Genomic DNA, 21,479 nt, shown 5'->3' with positions numbered 1-21,479 from the left:
TCCCGCCCCGCGGCCCGAGAAGGGGCCCTGCTGAGTAATTGAGCGGGACTGAGGCGAGCGAGAAGCCGCTCTTTTCCTCCTCCGCCCCTCCCCCCCACCGGGACGAACCCCCATAGTGCTCGCTGGTCCGGCTGCGGAGATGCGGCCGCCGCCGCCTGTGCCCGCACCCCTCGGAGCACACGTGCAGCTGGGACGGGACCGGCTTGGGGGTGGAGACACCCACGTGCCCACACGGGCACCACCGTGTGCGGGCAGGCACTCGGGCTCAGCCACATATCTGCATGCATGTGCTCACAGACGCTGGCACACCGAATCGCTCAGCCGAGCGTGGACACAAGCTCACAGAGGCATACGCGCGTGCACACATACATGTCTGCTCACAGGCAACGAAGGGCCAACACACACAGCCACCCTGCCCCCGGAAACTCACTCTCCAAAATAGGGTCATCGTGGCATACAAAGTGCACCCAGAGCCCGAAAGGTACTCAAGAATAAGACATGCCACACACACAGCCTCATCACCCCCTCCCAAAGGGTGCTCCCCTACCCCCTGCGCAGACCCTCCCCTCATCCCTCCAATCCTTCCTCTCCACTCCCCTGCCCCTGCCCCTCACCCTTTCCCTCCACGAGGGGGTCTTGAGGACACCTGTCCACTGAGTGTCCCATTTAGGACAAAACCCTTCCTGGGCCACTTATGTCCACTGAAGAAGCCAATTCCCCTTCAGGGTCCCCCCAGCTGGGATCTGAACCCCAAACCTTCAGGGACCTCTAAGAAGCTCTTGTCATGGCACCAGAGGTAAGTGCAGAGAGACACATCTGAGTGTCACATGTGCACCCGCATTGACCTCCTTGGACAGGGAAGAGGAGGGGGAAAAGGGGAGCAGAGATGGAGAGGGGACTTGGAGGGAGCTGAAGAAACAGTGGAGCAGAGTGAGGAGGAGGGCTGGGTAAAGAAAGGGCGAGAGGGAGGGGCGCTGGGGTGAGAGGGGAGGGCTGGAGCGAGGAGGATGGGAGGGGCAGGAGAGAGCTGGCTGCTGCTTATTGATTCCGAACTCCATTTGGGAGCCAAAACTGTCCGAGAGCCCCAGGTGCCGCGCCCAAGTGCCAGGATGCAGTCAGGACCCTGGACAGCTCCCCCGTTGCTGTGCCAGCCTTTCACCCTGCGAGATGCCAGGCAGGGACCTGAGCCCCAGCCCTTCAGGAGTGAAGACAGAGGCCCTCGGGGGAGCCCCCAGAGGAGGCTTTGGTGGCGGGCGGCACAGGACCCCACGTGGGAGCAGAGGCTGTAGGCTGGCCGGGGCCTGGGCTCCCGGAGGCCACGTCCTCCTGCCCTCTCTATCCTGTCCCATGCCCCTGATCTGGAATACAGATTGACACAGCTCTGAGCAGGCAGAAAATTTATGGTCCCAGCGGGAGGGAGGGAGGAGCCAGTGGCGAGAGGAGAGGAAGGGAAACTGCCTAGAGGCCAATCAATACCAGTGAGTGGGAACTGGAGAGAGCAGGAGGGGTGAGGCTGGGGAAGGAGGGGAGACATTGAGGGTACAAAGGAGGGAGAGTTGAGGAGGTGTGCACGAGATCAATAGAGGCTGCAGAGATGCAGAGACAGGGAGGCAGAGAGGGTGAGGAGCTGACCCCAGGAGAGGCCAGAGACAGTCTCCCAAAGACAGAGCAGCAGGCAGGTTGGATGGGAGCGCTCAGCCCCAAAGCCCCGTCTGGGCCTCGGCCATGTGTCTGCCAGTGTCTCCCCTTTATCTGCCCTTCTTTCTCGTGTCATAGTCCCTTTTTCATTCCTCCACTTTCCTCTCTCATCCCAGCGGTGGATCTGATCATCTCTCCCGTCTTCCCAGAGCAGAGGCTCCAGAGCCTTGAAGGAACACAAGCTTCCCTCCTCCCAAGGGGTAGGCCCCAAGCCACAGACGGAGAGACTGACGTGGGAGGTAAGGATGTCTGCAGGCCCCGCCTCTCCCCACAGACGCCATGCCCCAGCCCTGCCCTCAGAGGACAGGCCCTGCTCCTTTCACTGTGGCCATTCCCACTTCTTCCCTCTCTTCAGGCCCCTCCATGCCGCAGGACTCCAGGTGGGGCAGAGCTCGCTGGACAGGCCTCTCTGCGGGCCCCAAGACCGGCCCCAGAGAGGGAGCATGGATAGCTCGGAAGGAGGAGATAGCTCGGAAGGAGGAGCCGTCCCAGGAGAGGGGCTGTGGCTGGGAAAGCCCTGGCAGAGCCCCTGTACCCCAGCTTCCTGCCCTACCCTCCAGGGCGCAGCTCCCAGAGGCCCCGCAGCACCCGCGATCAGAGGTCTACGGGTTGCACCCACCTTGTGTCGCTCCACAGCTTTGCTCGGGCCAAGCCGCCAGACACAAAGGCCAGGCTGGGGGGTGATGCTTCCGCAGGTGGGCCCTGCTCCCCAGCCCTCTCCCTGCCTCCCACCAGCCTGGAACCCAGAGACACCGCTCTTGCCATCCCCACTGAAAGATGGCAAGGCCCCTAGACGCCCTCCTCCCCATCCAGCTTGATGCCCCCACCCGAGAAGGCGCCACTGTGTGGGAGCGGAACAGTGGTGGAGGGCGGCTGCACTTCTTCCTCCAGGCTCCCACCACCCCAGGCAAGAACTGCCCACCATGGGTATCACCACCACCGGAAACTGAAGGAACAGAAGAGGGTGGCAAACAGGAGTGCCCAGCCTCCCGCTGGGCTCTGCCACCAACCCTGCGTGACTTGGGCAAGTAGCTGCCTCTTACTGAGGCCTGGGTTTCCTCATCGCTTAAGCAGGAAGGAAGATCTCTGTCCCCCTGTCTTCTTTAAGGAGCAAATTAAAAGAGCTTTGTAAGAGGCAAAGCATTTGCTACCAGTGGGGAGCGTTACCATTAAGCAGCCAAGTTACCATCACCTCAGATCGGGGCAAAACTGAGTAACTGGAGGGGAACAGGCCCAACCGCAGCCCACCTTTATACCATGGCTGGAAAACGTGGAAGGTCAGATAAGAAAAATCCCAGGGTCAGGGAGGGAATGTGGAGGTACCCAAGGGCTGGCCATGCCTAGGGATTCCAGGAAAGCACTGCGGGAAAGGGGCTGGACATTTTTCCAGAGGGGAAGGAAAACCAGCACCCACCCAGGAGCCCCAATCCCTGGACATAGGTTTCTCCTGGAATAAATGCAGGACTCACGCCCAGGTGACAAAGGCCTGGCACTATGGTTTGGAGGCAAAGGTGCAGACTCGGGTCTCCCTCAGTGCTGCTGTGAACGACCTCCAAAAACCTGCTGGCCTCCCCACACCCCATTCCATGTTTGTAAGCTCCGCCCTCGTGTGTGTGTGTTATAAGTGTCTGTGCATGTGTGTCTTGTCCCAGGCAGCTGATTTTTCTGCTGGGTCTCAGCAAGGGAAGACGATTCAGCCTGCGGAGGCTGCACTACTCACCCCCACCACCCCATCCCAGACCGATCATCCGAGGGAAACTCCAAACCAGCCCAAAGGAGAGGGCTGCCTCTCCCCAGGTCCTGCCCCAGCTGCCTTCCCACAGCCAGCCTCTAACCAGCTGCTGGCCACCAACCACGAGGGACGGGCAACTGGTGCTGAAGCGGCCCTCTCTGGCGAGGGGCCTCAAACAGAATGCAAGTTGGCAAGCAGATGCCCAGCCAGGGAGGAGAAGAACCAAGTGAGGACACCAGGGAGTGTCCTTGTGGTTCAAGGGGCCAAACTGCAGCTGGGATTCTTGGGGGACAAAGAGGGAAACCAGCTGTCCAGCAGCCTGGCCTGTTGGGAGCCTTGCTGTGAGTCTGCTCCCAGCAGGAAATAACGGGTTCCCACTGCATGCTCTGAAAACACCAGAGCAAAGGGGTGCAGGTTGACAACAGCCCCCCTGCCTGTGCAAGTCCCTGGGTGAAGTGCAAGTACAGCATGTAAGGCCATCATCAAAATCACGTGGGAATGCAACAAGTCACCCCAGAGGCTGACACTTTTGGCTGGGGCTGAAGGAATCAGTGCCCCGCCAGCACGCAACAAGAGGGAGAGACCATCTCTCAGTGGGTCACCCCAGAGATTCATGTAGCAGCAATCCCACACAGCCCCAAGAGAAAGACTCCCAGAGGGGACAGTGACCAGCAGCTCCCCTTGGACTCTCGAGACAAGGGACAAGAAGGAAGCAAGCAGCACCACCTTGGGCGCTGAGACCCTCCTTCCTCCCTGGTGGTCCCCGTGGCTGGGAATGGGCCCGGGTCTCCCCCTAAAACCCCCCAGCCCTCCCAGGCACTCACGGTCATTGCAGACAGGGCCTCCGTAGGAAGTCATGGTGCAGTCACAGGTGAAGCCATCCCACTGCTGCAAGCAGACGCCCTGGTTGGCACAGGACTCCTCGGTGCAGGTGGTGCTGGGGCCTGGGAGGGGCAGGAGGAAGTAACACCCCCAGCTCAGACAAGCCCCCTCCCTTCCAGGAGATGTGGAAGCTTCGGGGTCAGGCAGAGAGGGCCTGCTCTGAGCTCCGCAGCCTGAAAGGGCCAAGCACTGACGAGGGGGTGGAGGGAAGGGGGCTAGGCTTGGCCTTGGGCTGTGACCAAGGGCCAGGGTGGGGGCAACACGGAGGGCAAGGGACCCCTCACCCACCTGCACCCCTCCCAGCACTGCGGGTGGAGGCTCCCACGAGGCCTGGGAAGTAAGGCCCTTGTGCTGAGCAGAGGTGACCTGTTGGGGCTGCCTTTGCAGCTGGCCCCCTGCAGCCAGCAGGCCACACCTGGCTGCTCCACCTTCCACTCACCGTCACAGCCCCTCTCCACCTGCCCGATGCGGTGCAGGGCGTCGGCGATGAGGTCTGGGAGGCGTCCGTTGAGGTCCACCGAGGCCAGGCAGCCCTGAAAGCCGTCCCTGGAGGCCACCAGCTTGGGCAGGTTGCTGAACATATTCTTGCTCAGTCCACCAATGTACAACTCCCCTGCGAAGGGAGCAGGGTCAACTGAGGCATCCAGGTCCCCATTCCCCTCCCAGGACAACTGTCAGGCTCTCGGTGTCCCGGGCCAGACCCAGGTCCCTTACAGAGACCCAGCAACCGGCACCACGCCCCCCACTTCCTTCACGTTGCCATCTGTCCGCTCTCCTCCAAAGAAGCCCAGAGGCCGGGAGGAGCGGGGGAGGGGGGGACAGCTGGAGGAACCTGCTCTGCGCTCTCTCCCACACGTTTGATTCCAGTTCCGGCCTGTAATCAGGGCCTTTCAGAGATGTGCAGCCCCATCCCCTCCACCCCCGCTCCCTCTCCCTTCTCCCTGTGCCCATCGAAGTCTCCCATTCCCAGAACTTGGCAAGCCTCTCCCAACTCCAAGTTCCCTCCGAGGGAGTTCTAAACCCACTCCCAACTCCCGACTCCGACACCTAGCGCTTGGCCTGGAGACTCTGGGAAGTTGTCCTTGGGGCCACCAGACTCCCCTTCCCCCGTGGAGCCCAACTCCCTGGAAGCCTTGGCCAGCCCAGAGCAGCGCGTGCAGTCAAGACACGGGCAACCTGCCGCTCTGGCCACCGGCTGCAAGCTGGATCAGCCCTAGGTTTGCTGCCAGGGCTGATCGGATTCTCTGGGACACATTGCCCCCTTCCGGGAGCGGGGAGAATTCACAGGTTATGCCTCGAGGTCTGGCAGATCTGAGATCTGCCAGGTGGGGGGTCGGGGGTGAATTCAGTGGTCTCTGAGACCCTCCGCAAGCTGACAGCGAGAGTCACACTGATCCCCAGTGTCCCTATGTGGCTTAGGGCTGCCTTGGGCATGTGCAAGAAGGTAGTTCACACTGTCCCCAGTGGGCTCTGAGAAGCACCAGGCCTCTTCTCCTGTCCCAACGCACCGGCCCTTAGTTCAGCCCTCTTCCCCGCTCTCTTAACTCATTTCGGGGGCACACAACAGCCCCTCGATGACTGAGGAGGCCCTGGGAAACACGACCCTGGTGTGAGCCTAAGCATGCCAGGGAGGCCTAGGTCCAAAGAGTCTCCCAAGCCAGCCCAGCCAATGACCAAGACAGACGACACGGGGACACGGGGACCCCGGCTACTGCCGTTCCCTCTGCCCCTCCCCATCCACCCCGCCCAGGGTGACACTAAGCTCCCCGTTCTCAATCTAGCCCTCAACTAAGACAGGCTTGCCAACCCTGGAGGTCTACGGGACGGCTGGGGGACCTGGACTGCCTTCGCCTAGCTCTAGAAAAGGCCACCAAGCACCCCATGGACACATCCTGCAGCCGGGCATTCAGTGTGGAGATACAGACGCGCAGGAGGGCTGAGCAGAACATAGACAGGAAAGTGTCAGGCTGGACACAGTGGAGACTGGGAAAGAGAAGTGGCAGCTGGGGCAGGGGGCAAGGGCCACAGCCTCCCAGGAGGGGTGATCTTGCTGGGGGATGGGGTGTCTGGGCTAGGGCCAGGCCTTCTCCAGAGGCCCCAGCCCCACCTTTGAGATCGAGGTTTCGGGCGCCGTTGGAGTGCTGCGTGACCGTGCGGGAGTCGATCTTGAGCGTGTGCACGTTGCCCGGGTCCCTGGACACCACCACATTGTGCCACTGGTTGTCATTGACTGGTTTGTCTGAGTTCCCCTTCATCAAGGACGGGCCATTCCCCAGGTCAAACACGTAGTGGATGTACCTGCCCCACGGTAGGGAGGAGACACTGGGTCAGGGCGGGGGAAGCTGGGAAGGCGGGGTGAGGAGGCACTACGGCTGGCGGGGTCCTAGGTGCCATGGGAAGATGGGATTAAGGGGAGACCCGGGCGCAGAGGGACCAAACCAATGGCAAGAGGGCTATGGCGTGAGGCGGTGTCATGGGGAGAATGTGGGGAGGGAGGGCCACCAAGGAGCGGGCTCCAGTGACACGGGCTCAGAGAGCAGCCGGAGGGAGGGTATTGTGGGCAGCAGGGTCCTCTGGGGACAGGGCCTGGGCTGCCCTGGGGCACGGGTCCTCTAAGGCAAGAGAGAGCCAAGGCTGACTTCTGCCTCTAGGGAGGGCTGAGGGCCTGAGCCAGGACACAGGTCCGAGAACAGACATAACGGACATAACAGGGAGCCCCTGGCCAGGCAGCAGCTGGGAAGCCAGCAGAACGGAAGAGGAAGTGCTGATTCTCCATCTTGGCCGTAGAGGGAGCCTCTCAGCTGATGGCCGGCGACCTCAATCTTGACTAAATCTGGGGGGCTGAAGCTGCATGGGGCCCAGCGGGGGAAGGGGGCCCCCTCCTCGAAAGCAGCGTGACGCCCAGCCCCTCACCCCTTGACCAGCTCGATGACGATGAAGTCATTGCCGTTGCCCGAGTTAAACAGGAGAAGCCCGTCAGGCGCCGTGGTCTTGAACTGGAAGAAGAGGTGCATGGAGGCGTAGGCCTGGAGCGTGGCGAGTGCCAGGTAGCTGCTGCGACTCTTGAAGGTGACGGGATCGGCCACGATGGCACGCAGGCCAAAGCGGGCATTGAGCTCGCAGTAGGTGATGTCGCCGTCCTTGCACTGGTCCATGTAGGGCTGGCCGTTGAACACCAGCCCACTCAGGTGCCCAATGAAGTTGGAGGGCACCACGGAGATGAACCGCCGCTCCGTCATGATGCCCGTCTCGATGTTGTGGAACTCCAGCCTCGTGTGGGCTCCAGCCATCTGTCCTGCTCAGAATAGGAGACCGTGATGCGCGGGATGGCTCTGGGGAAAGCACAGGCCGCAGGACCGTTTCTGGGGCTGGGCCTTGCGTTCCCGGAGCCTCCCCTCCACACGGGAGCCACCACCGTCAGCCACAGCAGCAGAGAGGCCAGCCGGGCGCCAGCGGCAAGCACAGCCCCAGGAGTGGCAGGACTCGTCAGTCAAGGGCCAGCAGGCCGCCAAGGAAACACGATCTGTGGGGAGGTGAAATGGTCTCCGGGGGCCCAGATGCCTACAACAGACCAACCCTGAGGAGGCGGTGGCAGAGGCGGCCCGCCAGACACTGCCCCAGGAACGACAGCCCAGGCCGTGGCCACCAGGTGGAAACGGGCCAAGTACAGGTCACTAGAGACACATCCACGCCCCCGGGCCAGACCACCTACCCTCCACGGTCACGTTGTCCACGGACAGCTGCAGGCTCTTGCCACGCCGCACCACCCGCACCGTGTGCCACTCGTTGTCATTGAGCTTGTGCCCGGCAAAGAGCGTCTCGGGGCCTTTACCTGCGGCACCAAGGGGGGAGTGAGCGGGGCATGCAGTTGGCTCACAGGGGGCTTCCTGTGCCGCCATGGGCACACGGACGGCCTCCCCGCCCACACAGGTGCCATGCATGTACACACATGACCTGTGGCACACATTCAGCCGTGCCACACACCAGTGCGCACGAGTACACGCACCTCGCCTCGCACCCAGAATGCACGCACACGCAGCTTTTACACCCCCAGGGCAAACCCAGACACACTTTGTGAGACTTCAGAGGGTGCCGTGCCCATACAACATGAAGTGACTGGTGCCCCTGGAGCTGTCCCCCAGCTTCTGCACACAGGCACTCACACCTAAACTGACACGCTCCTCTTCCAGACTCCTAAGGACCTTCAGTGTGTCGGCAGCTAACTTCCCAGCATCCAAGCACAGACCTGAGCCTTACAGAAATCCAAACACTTTCAACCTGCACCCAAATGTGAATGTGCACCCACTGCCTCTGCTCCACACAGACACCCAGCTCCCCACCCAGTGGGACCCAGTGGGGCCTTTCTACCCACGCCTGGTTAACGCCACATGTGGCATCATGCAACCCCACGCAGCACGGCCAGAGAGGGGGAGGGTCTGGATCTTAGGACTTATGATCATTTATTCAAGGCCAGGATTATCAGCTTCCAGAGTCTAAAACAAAACATACTTATCTTTAAAATGTTGCTGGACTTTGCAGCTTTCCCGGGCCATCCCCTGTCCCCACCCCACCCCCATGCTCACTCCAGCGGGGGCCGAAGTAGCCCTGGGCACACACAGCACACCGCACACACACAAGAGGCCCGAACACAGTCTCTCTGCCGGGCCGGCTGCGTTCATGGGCTCCCGAGTGACCCCAAGGCACACCATGTGGAAACACCCTCTTGAGACATAGCACCGAGCCCAGGCAGCCAGGATGCCCATCTGACCCCTGCTGGGAACCCCTTTGGCAGAAACCTCCCCCCACCCAGCTGACACAGCCGTGGGAGGCCCTGGACCGGCTCCACTCCCGCTCTCGTCTTCTTTCCCGCGTGCCTCGCCTTCCCCCTGGTGGCCACCTCGGGAGACGCAGCGGCCTATCCCCCGAGCCGCCAATGGGACGGTGGAGCATTCCGCCGCGAGTGCTGAGCCCAGCCTCGACTTCGGCCTCCCCCCGCCCTCCTGCCGACTTGGGTGACTGGGTTTCCTGTTCTTCCCCCGCCTGAAGCCGGGGAACATCCTGACCACGGACCCTCCTCCAGCTCTTTCCGGTTCTGTTTCATGTGCTCCCTCTGCCCTCCACAAGCACCTGACCCCGACCCAGCCGCCCAACGCCCGCTCCCCTCCCCACACCCACTGCCCAGCCCCCACACAAGCCAGAGACGAAGGCTTCTCCCCCCTTCACCCTCCCTCCCCAAATGCCAGTGTCCAGCATCCCGGTCCCCCTGAGTCTCTGCAAAAGAATAGGGAAGCCACTTACTGGGTGCGCAGCCGACGCGCAGGCAGTCTGGGGGGGCCATGGGGCGGGCAGAGGGGAAGGGGAGACAAAAAGGCAAAACAAGTTTTTTTTTTTACATCCTTCACAGGGTGGGGTGTCTGCAGGCGGGGCTTCCCCCCAGGGCCACTTTCCGGGGACCACGCGTGCCCAGGTGCCCTCTCCCCTTCCTCAGCTGAACCCCAGTCCCTCCTGCCCCCAAGAGGGCTCCGACCCTCCCCAGAGCTGGGAGGCAGGGCAGCCAGACCATGGGAAGATGGCTTGCATCCCCCCTCTCGGAGGGACCCAGGCCTCTGGTGTCTGAGGGAGACGGGCACCTTGGGAATCCCAGGCGTACAGGGGACCACTGGGGGCTGGGGGACTGGCCAACCCCACATCTCCCCGGTGTCTGGGAGGGAGATGGGTGGGGAGGGCCAGAGTCCCTGCATCCCCTGCTCTGGGACGACTCCCTGCTCAGAGCCCAGGTGTGACTGTCACCACTCATGCCCCTCTGAGCTCTGAGCTAAAGGAGGGGTCCGCCCCAGGGCCCCCTTCCCGAGGCCACATATATCCCAAAGCCCCGGGGCTAGCACCACCCCTGCAGGAACCTTCCTCATGTCTCTCCCAGCCTAGGGGGTGCCAGGCTGCCCCTGTAGGTCTATCAGATGGACCTTCACCCTGAAGAGGGCCTGGTGTTAATCTACTATTCTAGGGAGGAGCCAAGGCTTCACAGATGGGGACACTGAGGTCCCCAAAAGACGACTTCTCTGAGGACACAAAGCAGGAGGCATAAGTAAAGTTTCCTGCCCTAATCCTAGCACTGCTATTCGCTGACCTCAAGGCTGGGAGAGCCTCCACGAGATCAGAAAGCATGTGTCTACATAGAGCCTACAGCCACGGCCCCAGAACCTCTGGCCACTCCTCCAGTGGGTCAGCCAGCCCTTGCAGGAGCGAAGCACTAGGGTCCCTATGAAGCTCGGATTTAGGGTCCTTAGGATGTCTCCACTGTTCCATCAGACCCAGATCCCAACTCAGCCCGAGGGGGCAGGGCTGGCTGGAGCTGCAGAAATCCCAGCACTGAGAGGCAGGGAGCAGGTCTTCCTCTCATCCTAACACCCACTGACGCACTGGGTGACTTTGGGCTTCCCTCCTGGCCTCAGCTTCCCTCTCTGTGAGCTAAGGAGGGCCTGGCCTTGCCTTTCCGAGGGGCAGGCTCCAGTCCTCGGTTAACAGCAATACCTCATCGCTCCTTCCCAGTCTCTGCCTGTGTGCCCCTTGGCCCTGGAGCAAAGGGGGCGGCACCTAGCATTCCCCGGGCCCCTGAAGGTTCCTGCAGTGGAGGTAAACCGGTGCGCCCTGTGGCTCTGGGGGCTGTGGGCCCCTCGGGCGGTACAGCTGAGCTCCACACGCGTTGTCAACCGCAGCAGAAGAGTGGGAGGAGCAGCTGAGACCCTGGGCCACAGCCTGGCACCACGGGAGGGGTAGAGGGGGCAGAAGAAGGTCACGGGTAGACATGGGGGAAGTGAGAAGTCACAGACAGGGGAAGGAGGCAGAGAGGCTGCAGAGAAAAAAGAGGAAGAAAAAGGAGAGGCTGGATGGGGGAAGGGGAGGGACAGCAGGTGAGGGCGGAAGGGTGCCAGGCCCTGGAGTCAGGTCACAGGAGCTCTCGCGGGGCCAGCAGAGTCTTCACCAATGAAGGGTCCAAAAAAGAAAAAAGGGGGCTGGAGGGGCAAGTGGGTCCCCTGCTGGGGACAAGGCCCAAGGGAGGGGCTTGATTTTCCCCTCCCCAGCAGGGGAGCACCAGGAATGGAGGGTCCATCTGTCTAGAGAAGAGGTGTCAGCTTCAGGCCCATTCGCGCAATGACTCCATCCCCTGAAGACCCCTTCCAGCAGGGCTTGGGGAGAGCGAACCCACCTTGAAGATGGGCACCAGGGGAGCCGCCCCCATTCCAGAGGAAAGCCGGGGACTGAGAGTGAGCAGGAGAAACTCAGCCCCTTCAGCGCACGCTCACCCAGGTTCAGGGAGCGCTAACTAGAGCCTGTCAGCTAGTGTCTCAAGTGCAGGCAGTGGGCAGAGGTGATTGGGCTACAGAGATCCACCGAGGCCCTAGCTGGACAGAGACCAGGCTCATCGCATGAACGTGTGATGGAACAGGCGGGAGAAAGCAGTCTGCATGGAAAGGAACTCAGAGGAGAGAACACAGGCTTCCCCACCCTGCCTCACCCGGGCCCAGGGACTGAAGACAGTGGGCCCAAGTCTCCCACGCGTCTGGTCTCAGAAGAGACCTGGCAGAGGGCAGCACGCTCCTGGTGCAACTCTATTCGTCCGGCTCCCGCAGCCCCGCCTCCGTAACTACTGACCAGCCCCAGGTGGGGAGGCAATGCACCCTCTCAAGGCCCCAGGGACTAAAGGACTTTGGAATACAACGTACATTTGGCCTGATCTAAAACATGGATGAGAGCTAGGTTTCTCTGGCTCAAGAGGGCAGAACTAGTGGAGACTTCAGGACAGGTGGGGATTTCGGAGAGTATGTGACACGAAGGAAGATCCACCCAATGATCAGAATGACCATCTCAGAGGGGGGAGGTGGAGGGCCTCCCATTGGGGGGGATGTCTGGGCGATTCGTGGAGTGGTGGCCTGAAGGGAGCGACCCCTTGCAGGTCAGAGGCCCTTCCATTACACTGCACCCTTCAGGTCAACTGCACTGACAGATGGAACCCCATGGGCTCAGTTAGTGGGGAAACTCCAGGGCGGGAGAGAAGAGGACAGGCCAGGCTGGGCACTGGTTCCAGAGCCCAGACACAGGGCAGGGATCCAGGCCACGCTAGAACAGGCAAGGAATTCAGGGGATTCTGCCATCCTCCAGTGACAGATCGACTGCCCCACTCAGGGGCTGCAGACATGCTGGGGGCTGGAGGCTCTGGGAGGCACGATCCAGTTCCCCCGGACACTCTGGAAAGAAGCGGCAGTGCCTTGTTGGCCCTTTCTTGTCTAGCAAACATCTCATCTCTTGAGACTGGCACTGGGCGTTTCCTCCCAGCCATCCCACCAAGTGTCACTGGCAGCCTCTGCTCCCTCTGCAGGCCCAGTCATGAGTCTGTTTATCCCACTGAGTACCTGTGGAGTTGCATGGCTGTCCCCTGGAGCTCTGGCTTCCCTGCCTAGGGGGTGACACCGTGAAGCCAGAGACTAAGCCCCCTCAGGCTTCTCCCAGCAGTGAGTCCAGCCTAGGCCTGGGGCCTTGGCATTGCTGCCTGTCTGTGAGGCCCTGCGGGTCCTGAGGAGTCAGTGGGGTGGGGATCAGAATGGGGTTCCTGCAGCAGAGGCTAGACTGGACCATGCTATGTGGAAGCAAACCCCCCAGGCCCAGTTCCAAACTTAGGTCCCTAGCACAGTACGGTTTTCCTTCGAGAAGTCTGGGTGGGTCCGTACATATGTGTCCTGCATCTGGATATCATCTCCATTCCCTTTATTTCATCTGAGCCTCAAACCCAATGCAAAAAGCAGGCAGGGTGAGGATTCTTGACCCCCATTTTACAGGTTTAAAAAAAACACTTGGAAGGCTGAGGCGGAAGGATCGCCGGAGCCCAGCAGGTTGAGGCTGCGGTGGCCGGGAGCAGCCACTGCACTCCAGTGTGGGCGACAGAGTGAGACTCCAACTCAAAAACAAAACAAACAAACAAAAAAAAACAGAGGCTCAGAGATGGGAGATAACTTACCCAGCAGTGAAAGATACCAGGGCTAGACCCCGGATCTTCTAGCCTCTAGCCCAACTCTTTCCATCCAAGCTCACTGTGTGTCCATGGTGCCTACACAGCAGCCAATGTCTCTGTGTACATGCATCAGAAGGTAGGTGCACCAAGCATTTGGTCATGGATTATCATAAGTCATGCTAGAGATGGCACCTCGGCACACACATCTCTGTGGATGGGGGCAGGGGCACAGCCAGGGTGAGAGGCGGGTGGGAAGACAGTTCTACTGTCTGTCAGTCTGGGAAGTCTTTTTTTGGGGGGAGGAGTTGGAGTCTCACTCTGTCACCCAGGCTGAAGTGCAGTGGCACGCTCATGGTCATCACAGCGCGGACCTGCTGGGCTCAGGAGATCCTTCCACCTCAGTCTTTCAAGTAGCCAGAACTACAGGCACGCACTACCACACCCGGCTACTTTTTTTATGTATTATAGAGATGAGGTCTCACCAAATTGCCTAGGCTGGTCTGGAACCCGTGGGCTCAGACAGTCCCCTCGCCTCGGCCTCCCAAGTGCTGGGATTACAGGCTTGAGCCACCACACCCGGCCTGGGAAGCCTATTTTTAACATGATGGGTCTTCCAGGAAGGCCACCTTGTCCTCTGACTTCTGACAGAAAAGCATGCCTCTGTAGAGGACAGAATAGGTCCTATGGGCAAAAGGTCCTGAGAGCCCTCCAGGATGTTTTCCTGGTCAAGGACAATGTCTCCTGGCTAATCTAAAGAAACAGAAGCTTCTTCCCAGAGGCCTAGGACAGTCCCAGTAAGCAAGAAGCATCTGCCTTCCCTGTAAGTCAAAGGCCTCAAACTTCCCCTGCTGGGTCCCTACCAAGCACAGAGTTGTGCTTAGCGGCATGGAGAAGACACATATGCCCGGGTGCAGGAGAAGCATTTCACGCAGGATACACAGACCCAGGCAGTCTGAGAAGCCCAGGGCCACTCTTGGAGTCCTGGGCTGGAGCCGTCCTCCCATGACAGTTTCAGGGATGCAGGGATGGAGAGCGCTGGCCAAAAGGTGTTCTCCAGCCTGCTTTCCCCACAGAGCTGCCACACACAGCCCACTCTACAGGCTGTGATTGCGGTTAGAGGTAGAGCCGCGGGAACCCTTAAACCAACTCTGAGGCCCTGGCCACTTGCACATCTCCCCACCTCCAGTCCCCGCCCCCTTGACAAACCCTCGTTGTAGGAGTACAAAGGCCAACTGGCCAAAAGGGGGAAAGGAAAGAGTACAGTATAAATATATTCAAGAGGGAATGGGCTCCCAAAAGGCCGCAGTCTGTCCCACAAACGCCCTGGAGACCCATGTCGGGACAGGAATCCAGACAAATATCTAAAAACTCACAGCTCTGCATTCTTTTCAGCTGAGGATTTTAATCTACTCAGAAGAGCCCTACTTCTCCCCTAGGTTCGAGACACAACAGGTGACCCTAGCGGCCTGGAAACTTCCTACATGGCAGGTCCTTGGGTGCTATACGTTTATGTGCTTCGAGAGTCTAGTCTGAAATGGACAGAACTGACCCTGGCCAGGACAACTCAGGCCCTCTCACTTCCCCTACTCTGAAAGCTCCACGGCAGTGGGGACTTTTGCTTACTCACTGCTGGAGCCCCTGGCTTGGAACACACCTGGCCCTTACAAGGTGTTCCATAAATGTAAGCTGAATGGTGAACCTGCTCTTTTCTTCTTGCCCTGACCATGAGAGCAGGCCTCATGGTCTGACCCACATGGACACCCCTGGGGTCTGCTCTCTCCTGTGGAGACCCCAGGCAAGGGTGAAGACAGTGAGTGGCCTGATGGGAAGGGCCAGCAGCCCTCTCCAAGGCGACGGGAAAAGCACTGCACTTTAAGGCAAACAGCCAGGTTTGAGTCCTGGCTCCTCCCCTGGTCATATGAGCTTTGCAATGTTGGACAAGTCAGTACATGAATTTCAAAATCTATCAGACAGGGACAGTACTGTCTGTTTGGTGATCTGGTGTCTTCACAGGGCAGCTATAGGGCTCCAACCTGAAAGCACATGACACCAGATGAGGAAAATGGCACATCCTGTGTCCAGTGTACACACACGTACCTTCACACACCGACAGAGAGTTGGCTCTTTGGACATCAGAGCAGATGGGGGTGTCTGTACGTAGGGCCGAGTCTCTCTCATCTCTGTACCTCCCACTGTACTGAGCTCAGGCTTGGCACCCAGTGAGCCTCAGCAAGTGCTTCCCAAGTGAATGAACCAGTGAATGAGCTGTGTCACTAGGTGTGTGTGTGGGACAGATGCTGCCAAGACCCCACGTGAGCGCCCTAGGAGGACCGTCGTTACACCTCAGATGCTTAGGCAGATGCATGGCCACACTCTGGGTCTCCCCCGCTCACACTGTCATTGAGCACAAAGCATCGCGTTATGCTGTGTATCCACACTGGGGACAGAGCCCTCAGGGGCCCTGATCCAGGCTGGCACCTCCAAACTGCTGAGGGCACCTTTTGCTGGTACCACCACCAGCTTCTCCAGACAGAGGGAGGGGTGGACCAGAGACAGGACCAGGGGAAGGGTGAAGAGGCACAGGGCAGGGCAGTTACCAAGGTTGACAGTGAGCTTCATCTGCCCCCCATCCAGCTCAAGGCGCAGGGTGTCAGCAGACTCCCTGGAGGTGGTGGCCATCATGAGTCCGTAGGCCCTCTGGGACATGAAACGCAGGGACACATCCTCTGCCTCTGTGTGCATGGCGTTGGGCAGCATGATCTTCATGTACATGGAGCCGTCGTAGCTCAGGACCGTAGCCTCTGCCCCGGGAGTGGGAGGAGAAGGAAGAGGGAGACAGACAAAGGCCAGTGGAGAGGGAGAAAGATCAGAGAAATCATTATAAGAATGACAAGCCGGAGATGGGTCCATGAGGGGCACCCTGAGGAGAAAGGGGGCACAGGAATGGAAAGCAGGAGGTCCTCCTGAGAAGGATGGGCCTGGGGATGGGGCAAAGACCCCTGGGATGACGAGTAGCCTCACCTCTCTCACAGACCCGCCCCAGAAAGCCGGTCCCGATGCAGTCACAGACGAAGCGGTTCCAGCCCTCTCGACAGACACCTCCGTTGCGACAGGGGGCAGACGCACACTGCTTCAGCGTTTCCCGAGAGCAGAAGGGGGCGACGCCCACGGCCCCCTGCGCCTCGGCCAAGCCCCGAAGGTCTCGGCTGCGCCCATCTATGAAGAGGTCCCGCACGCAGCCCACGTAGCCGGCCCGGAGTGCCGCTGTCCACACCTCTGGCGGCAGGGGCAGGTCCACCCGCCCCCCTTCGGGGAGGCCGCCCAGGTACAGCTCGCTCTCCAGGTCCAGAATCTCGCTCTCCCCTGTGGCCAAGAACGGCGTGCTGCGGCTGTTCACCGAGATGGATCCTGGGGATCGAGGGAAGGCAGCATGGAGGGAAGCCATACCCAGAAAGGGACGTCCTGCCTCTGCCATGAAGGCCCTGATCCCAGCAGGGCTCCTGCACCCCACAGCAGGCTCAGGACAAGCAGCCACCCTGGGCCAGAAGCTCAGCCCCTCACCTCACTGCAGAAACTGCTTGACAAAGATCCCCAGGCCCAGGAACTTGTGGGGCCCAGACCAACCCAGTAGCAGTGTGCGGTGGGCCTCTGTCCAGACCCTCCACCCACCTGAGCAAATCCTCAGAGGATGCGCAGGAGGTTGACACACCCCATAGCTTGAGCCCAGAAAGGGAAGCCATTCCCTGTGTTACCTCCTCCAGCCCCTCAGACTGGGAACCAGAGGCAGAGAACTTCGTGGAAGCTGAAAGGTTTGAATTCGAGGGTCTTCTCTTCCCATTAACAATTGTTGAGTCCTCACGACTAGATGCCAGGCATCCAGCACTTGAAATACATCGTATCACTTAAGCCTCACAGTCACTCCATGAGATTGGTCCTTTGCGACCCCATTTTGAAAAGGCAGATGAGACTGGGGAGCCTGCCCAAAGTGCCACCGCGGGGAAGGAGCAGAGCCAGAGCACCTTGTTCCAGGCGGCAAGGCCTTAGAGCCCGCCCTCACCACTGGAAGGAGGAGGTCTCATCCCAGAAAAAAAAGATTTGGGATAAGGCAAGAGCTTCACAGCCTTTACTAAGATCTTAGGCTGCAGAAACCTACATACTAGAAACTTGGTTCTGTTTGTATTTTTTATTCCTTCGTCTCTCCTTTTTCAAGTTTAGAAGAACTCTTTTAAAAAACGGGGGAAGGAGGTGTCTCTGAGCCCGTGGAGCCGACATCATGAGCAAGGCTCATCCTCCCAAGTTGAAAAAATTTATGGACAAGAAGTTATCATTGAAACTAAATGGTGGCAGACATGTCCAAGGAATATTACGGGGATTTGACCCCTTTATGCATCCTGTGATAGATGAATGTGTGGAGATGGCAACTAGTGGACAACAGAACAATATTGGCATGGTGGTAATACGAGGAAATAGTATCATCATGTTAGAAGCCTTGGAACAAGTATAAATGGCTTTTCAGCAAAGAAGTCCATGTCCTTTCTCCCAAGGACCTGTTTTACTTTGATGTAAAAATCGGGTCATGTATTTTCGTATTAAACTTTTTGTTAAGTAAACTTTTGTAATGGTCAAAAATAAAAAAACAGGGGAAGCCGGGCACAGTGGCTCACACTTGTAATCCCAGCACTTTGGGAGGCTGAGGTGAAAGGACTGCCTGAGCCCACAGGTTTGAGACCAGCCTGGGCAACATGGCGAGACCTCATCTCTATAACAAATAAAAAAATTAGCTGGGTGTGGTGATACACACCTATAGTTTCAGCTTCTTGGAACGCTGAGGTGGAAGGATCACCTGAGCCCAGTGGGTCAAGGCTGCAGTGGCCATGAGCGTGCCACTTTATTCTAGCCTGGGTGACAGAGTGACACTCCAACTCAAAAACAAACAAAAAACAAAGGGGGGATATTGAATCCAATCTCTCTCCCCACTGCAAGACCCCATGTCAGTGATCCACTTAACTGAGGTACCTAGCATAGTCAAATTCTTAGGCAGAACGTAGAGTTGTGGGTGGAGAAAGAATAGGGAGTCAGAGTTTCAGTCTGAGAAGATGAAAAATCTCCTGGAGATGGATGGTGGTTATACTTGCACAACATTTGAATGTATGAGATTTGACAATTAAGTTCGTGAACTTGCCACTGTGTGCTTACATTGACAGCACTTCACAAACAACTTGGTAAGCTTTCATAACCTTGGTATATCAGTGTCTTAAAGTTGTGCCTATGTCGGTGTGTGGCAGCGTCTTGCTAAGTGGTGTTCATTATTGGTTGTTGCATGTTTTTGTGTGGCATCATGAGAATATTGGAGCTTGAATTAGAGTAATGAACAAAATTAAATTTCTTGTTAAACTTGGCAAGAGTCAGCTGGGCGCAGTGGCTCATGCCTATAATCCCAGCACTTTGGAAGGTCAAGGTGAGAGGATTGCCTGAGCCTATGAGTTTGAGACCAGCCCGGGCAACTTGGTGAGACTTCATCTCCACAATAAAAAAAAAATTAGCTGGGCGTGGTGGCGCGTACCTGTAGTTCCAGCTACTTGGAAGGCTGAGGTGGAAGGATCACCTGAGCCCAGCAGGTCGAGACTGCGGTGGCCATGAGCATGCCACAGCACTCCAGCCTGAGCAACAGAGTGAGACTCCAACTCAAAAAAACAAACTTGGCAAGAGTGGAAGTAAAATCGGGAACCTGTTAGTCCAAGTTTATGGGGATAATGCCATGAAGAAAACGGCAGTGGACAAATGGATTAAACATTTTTCTGAGGGGAGAGAAGCCCCCTCAAGCAGAACTGATGAAAACACTGCAAAAATTTATCGAATTGTGCATCAAAATCATCGACTGACTGTGAGAAGCATAGGAGACCAAATAAACACCAATGGAGGCCGGGTGCGATGGCTCACGCCTGTAATCCTAGCACTTTGGGAGGCCTAGGCAGAGGACTGCCTGAGCTCAGGGATTTGAGACCAGCCTGGGCAACTTGGCGAGACCTCATCTCTAAAATAAATCAAAAACTTAGCCAGGCATGGTGGCACAAGCCTGTAGTTCCAGTTATTTGGAAGGCTGAGGTGGAAGGATCGCTTGAGCCCAGCAGGTCGAAGCTATAGTAGCAGCACTCCAGCCTGGGCAATAAAGTGAGAATCCAATTTTAAAAAAAAAATCTATAGAGAAACAGGAAAAACTTGACTAACTGAAAATCTTGGCATGAGAAAAGTGTGTGTAAAAATGGTCCCAAAGGAGCTCTTGTACCACAACAATGCACAAACTCATACAGCACGGTCTATGAGGGAGTTTTTAGCCAGGAAACAAATAACTGTAATGGAACACCCTCCCTATTCATCTTATCTGGCCCCCAATGATTTTTTTTTACCCAAAGATAAAGGAAATATTAAAAGGAAGACATTTTGATGACATTCAGGACATCAAGGGTAATATGACGACAGCTCTGATGGTCATTCCAGAAAAGGAGTTCCCAAATTGCTTTGATGGGTGTACCAGGCGCTGGTGTCTGTGCATAGCTTCCCAAGGGGAGAACTTTGAGGGTGACTGTACTGATATTCAGCAATGAGGTAGTTAGCACTTTTTCTAGGATGAGTTTGGGAACTTAATTGTCAGATCTCTGGCCAGGCATGGTGGCTCACGCCTGTAATCCCAGCACTTTGGGAGGCAGAGGTGAGAGGATTGCCTGAGCTCGGGGGTTTGTGACCAGCCTAGGCAACTTGGCAAGACCTCGTCTCTAAAATAAATCAAAAAATTAGCTGGGTGTGGTGGCACGCTCCTGTGGTTCCAGCTCCCTGGAAGGCTGAGGCAGATGCCTGAGCCCAGCAGGTCGAGGCTGCGGTGGCTGTGAGCGTGCCACTGCACTCCAGTCTGGGTGACAGAGTGAGACTCCTACTCAAAAAATAAAAAAAAATTGTCAGATCTCTTAATACCACTGAACTATATACTTACAAATGGTTAAATTGGTAAACTTTATGTATAATTTAGCACAATTTCAAAAAAAGAGAGAGAGAAACAAACATGGAAAAGGTCTAAGACAGCTTTGTTGGAATGACTGCACAAGTCTGTGTGTTTGCACATATGAACATGGGCTGTCAGAAGGGTCCAGAAAGCTGTGCACGGTGGCTCATGCCTGAAATCCCAGCATTTCAAGAGGCTGAGGCAAGAGGACTGCCCGAGCCCACAGGCTTGAGACCAGCCTGGGCAACTTAGCAAGATCTCATCCCTACAATTAAAAAAAAGAATTAGCTGGGTGTGGTGGCACATGCCTGTAGTTTCAGCTACTGGGAAGGCTGAAGCAGAAGGATCGCCTGAGCCCAGCAGGTCGAGGTTGTGGTGATTGTGAGCGTGCCACTGCACTCCAGCCTGGGTGACAGAGTGAGACTCTGACTCAAAAAAAAAATAAAAAAGAAGTCCAGAGCTAGTCACGGCAGGGATCCGGGAGTCAGCCAGATCTGGTGTCTGGCTCCACAGACTGGGGTAGGAGCAACAGGAAGGGCCATTTCCTAAAGGCACAGAAGGGCGGAAGCCCGGCAGTGCTCCGCAAGGCCTGGGCAGACTTCCAACCTAGGGCGTTACTGGTCACCTGGTGGAAATCTCAGGAGGCAGAGGGCTCTGTGAAGACGCCCTGGTGCTGTCCGGAGATACAATTCAGGGATAAAACCATTTAACGGCAAGCCCAGGGAAGGCAGCATTTCTCTGAGGAAGAGGAAGAAACAGCCAGTTCCTGAGAGGCTGACGCCTCCAGGAGCCATAGCAGTCCCCTCCTTCCTGCATGCGGAGGAATGGTCACTCCACTCAGACTAGCAGGCCGGCTTGGTGACAGCCAGAGGAGCACAAAAATTTAGCTGACGCTGATAAGCACTTAAATTGGATAATATGTCAGTTCTCGTTTATATCAATTCTCTTTGCTGGACAATTCTCTCATGTTCAACAAGATGGGGAAGAGTAAAGAGCAGAGAATTAGCAGACGGAAAACCCGGAGAAGATGGGAAAGACTGGAGAGGGTGGCGAGAAGCAACTGAAGGCTCGAGTACTGGCACCTCCGACCCAGAACTCTCTTCCTGCTGCTTTTGTGTTCTAGAGCCTCATTGGCAGGCGGGAGCCTCGGTCTGTCTACTGTC

At 57.6% G+C, this 21,479-nt stretch overlaps 1 protein-coding gene, 1 long non-coding RNA gene and 1 pseudogene across 3 annotated transcripts in view; 2 read left to right on the top strand and 1 right to left on the bottom strand.

The window, feature by feature from the left end:
- Positions 1-21,479, bottom strand: part of NRXN2 (neurexin 2) — a 75,481-nt gene that overhangs the window by 22,801 nt on the left and 31,201 nt on the right. The window contains exons 8-16 of the mRNA XM_021708382.1: positions 16,989-17,089; positions 16,341-16,819; positions 15,917-16,120; positions 9,611-9,637; positions 8,025-8,144; positions 7,226-7,607; positions 6,420-6,610; positions 4,752-4,925; positions 4,255-4,374 (exon numbers count right to left, since the gene is read on the bottom strand). Coding sequence (XP_021564057.1) covers positions 4,255-4,374; positions 4,752-4,925; positions 6,420-6,610; positions 7,226-7,607; positions 8,025-8,144; positions 9,611-9,637; positions 15,917-16,120; positions 16,341-16,819; positions 16,989-17,089 — 1,798 coding nt within the window. The remainder of the gene's footprint in view (positions 1-4,254; positions 4,375-4,751; positions 4,926-6,419; positions 6,611-7,225; positions 7,608-8,024; positions 8,145-9,610; positions 9,638-15,916; positions 16,121-16,340; positions 16,820-16,988; positions 17,090-21,479) is intronic.
- LOC103251071 lies at positions 724-2,851 on the top strand. The gene is made up of 3 exons (XR_503702.2): positions 724-796; positions 1,815-1,937; positions 2,054-2,851. It is a non-coding gene; the product is annotated as an uncharacterized LOC103251071 (long non-coding RNA).
- LOC110594777 lies at positions 17,569-17,943 on the top strand (annotated as a pseudogene). The gene has a single exon (XR_002481450.1). The product of XR_002481450.1 is annotated as a small nuclear ribonucleoprotein G pseudogene (transcript).

Source organism: Carlito syrichta, unplaced genomic scaffold (genome assembly GCF_000164805.1).
Source record: "Carlito syrichta isolate Samal-C Ts95f unplaced genomic scaffold, Tarsius_syrichta-2.0.1 Scaffold135954, whole genome shotgun sequence".
In the NCBI taxonomy this organism is placed as follows: Eukaryota; Metazoa; Chordata; class Mammalia; order Primates; family Tarsiidae; genus Carlito; species Carlito syrichta.
This window is presented reverse-complemented; position numbering and strand designations above follow the sequence as displayed.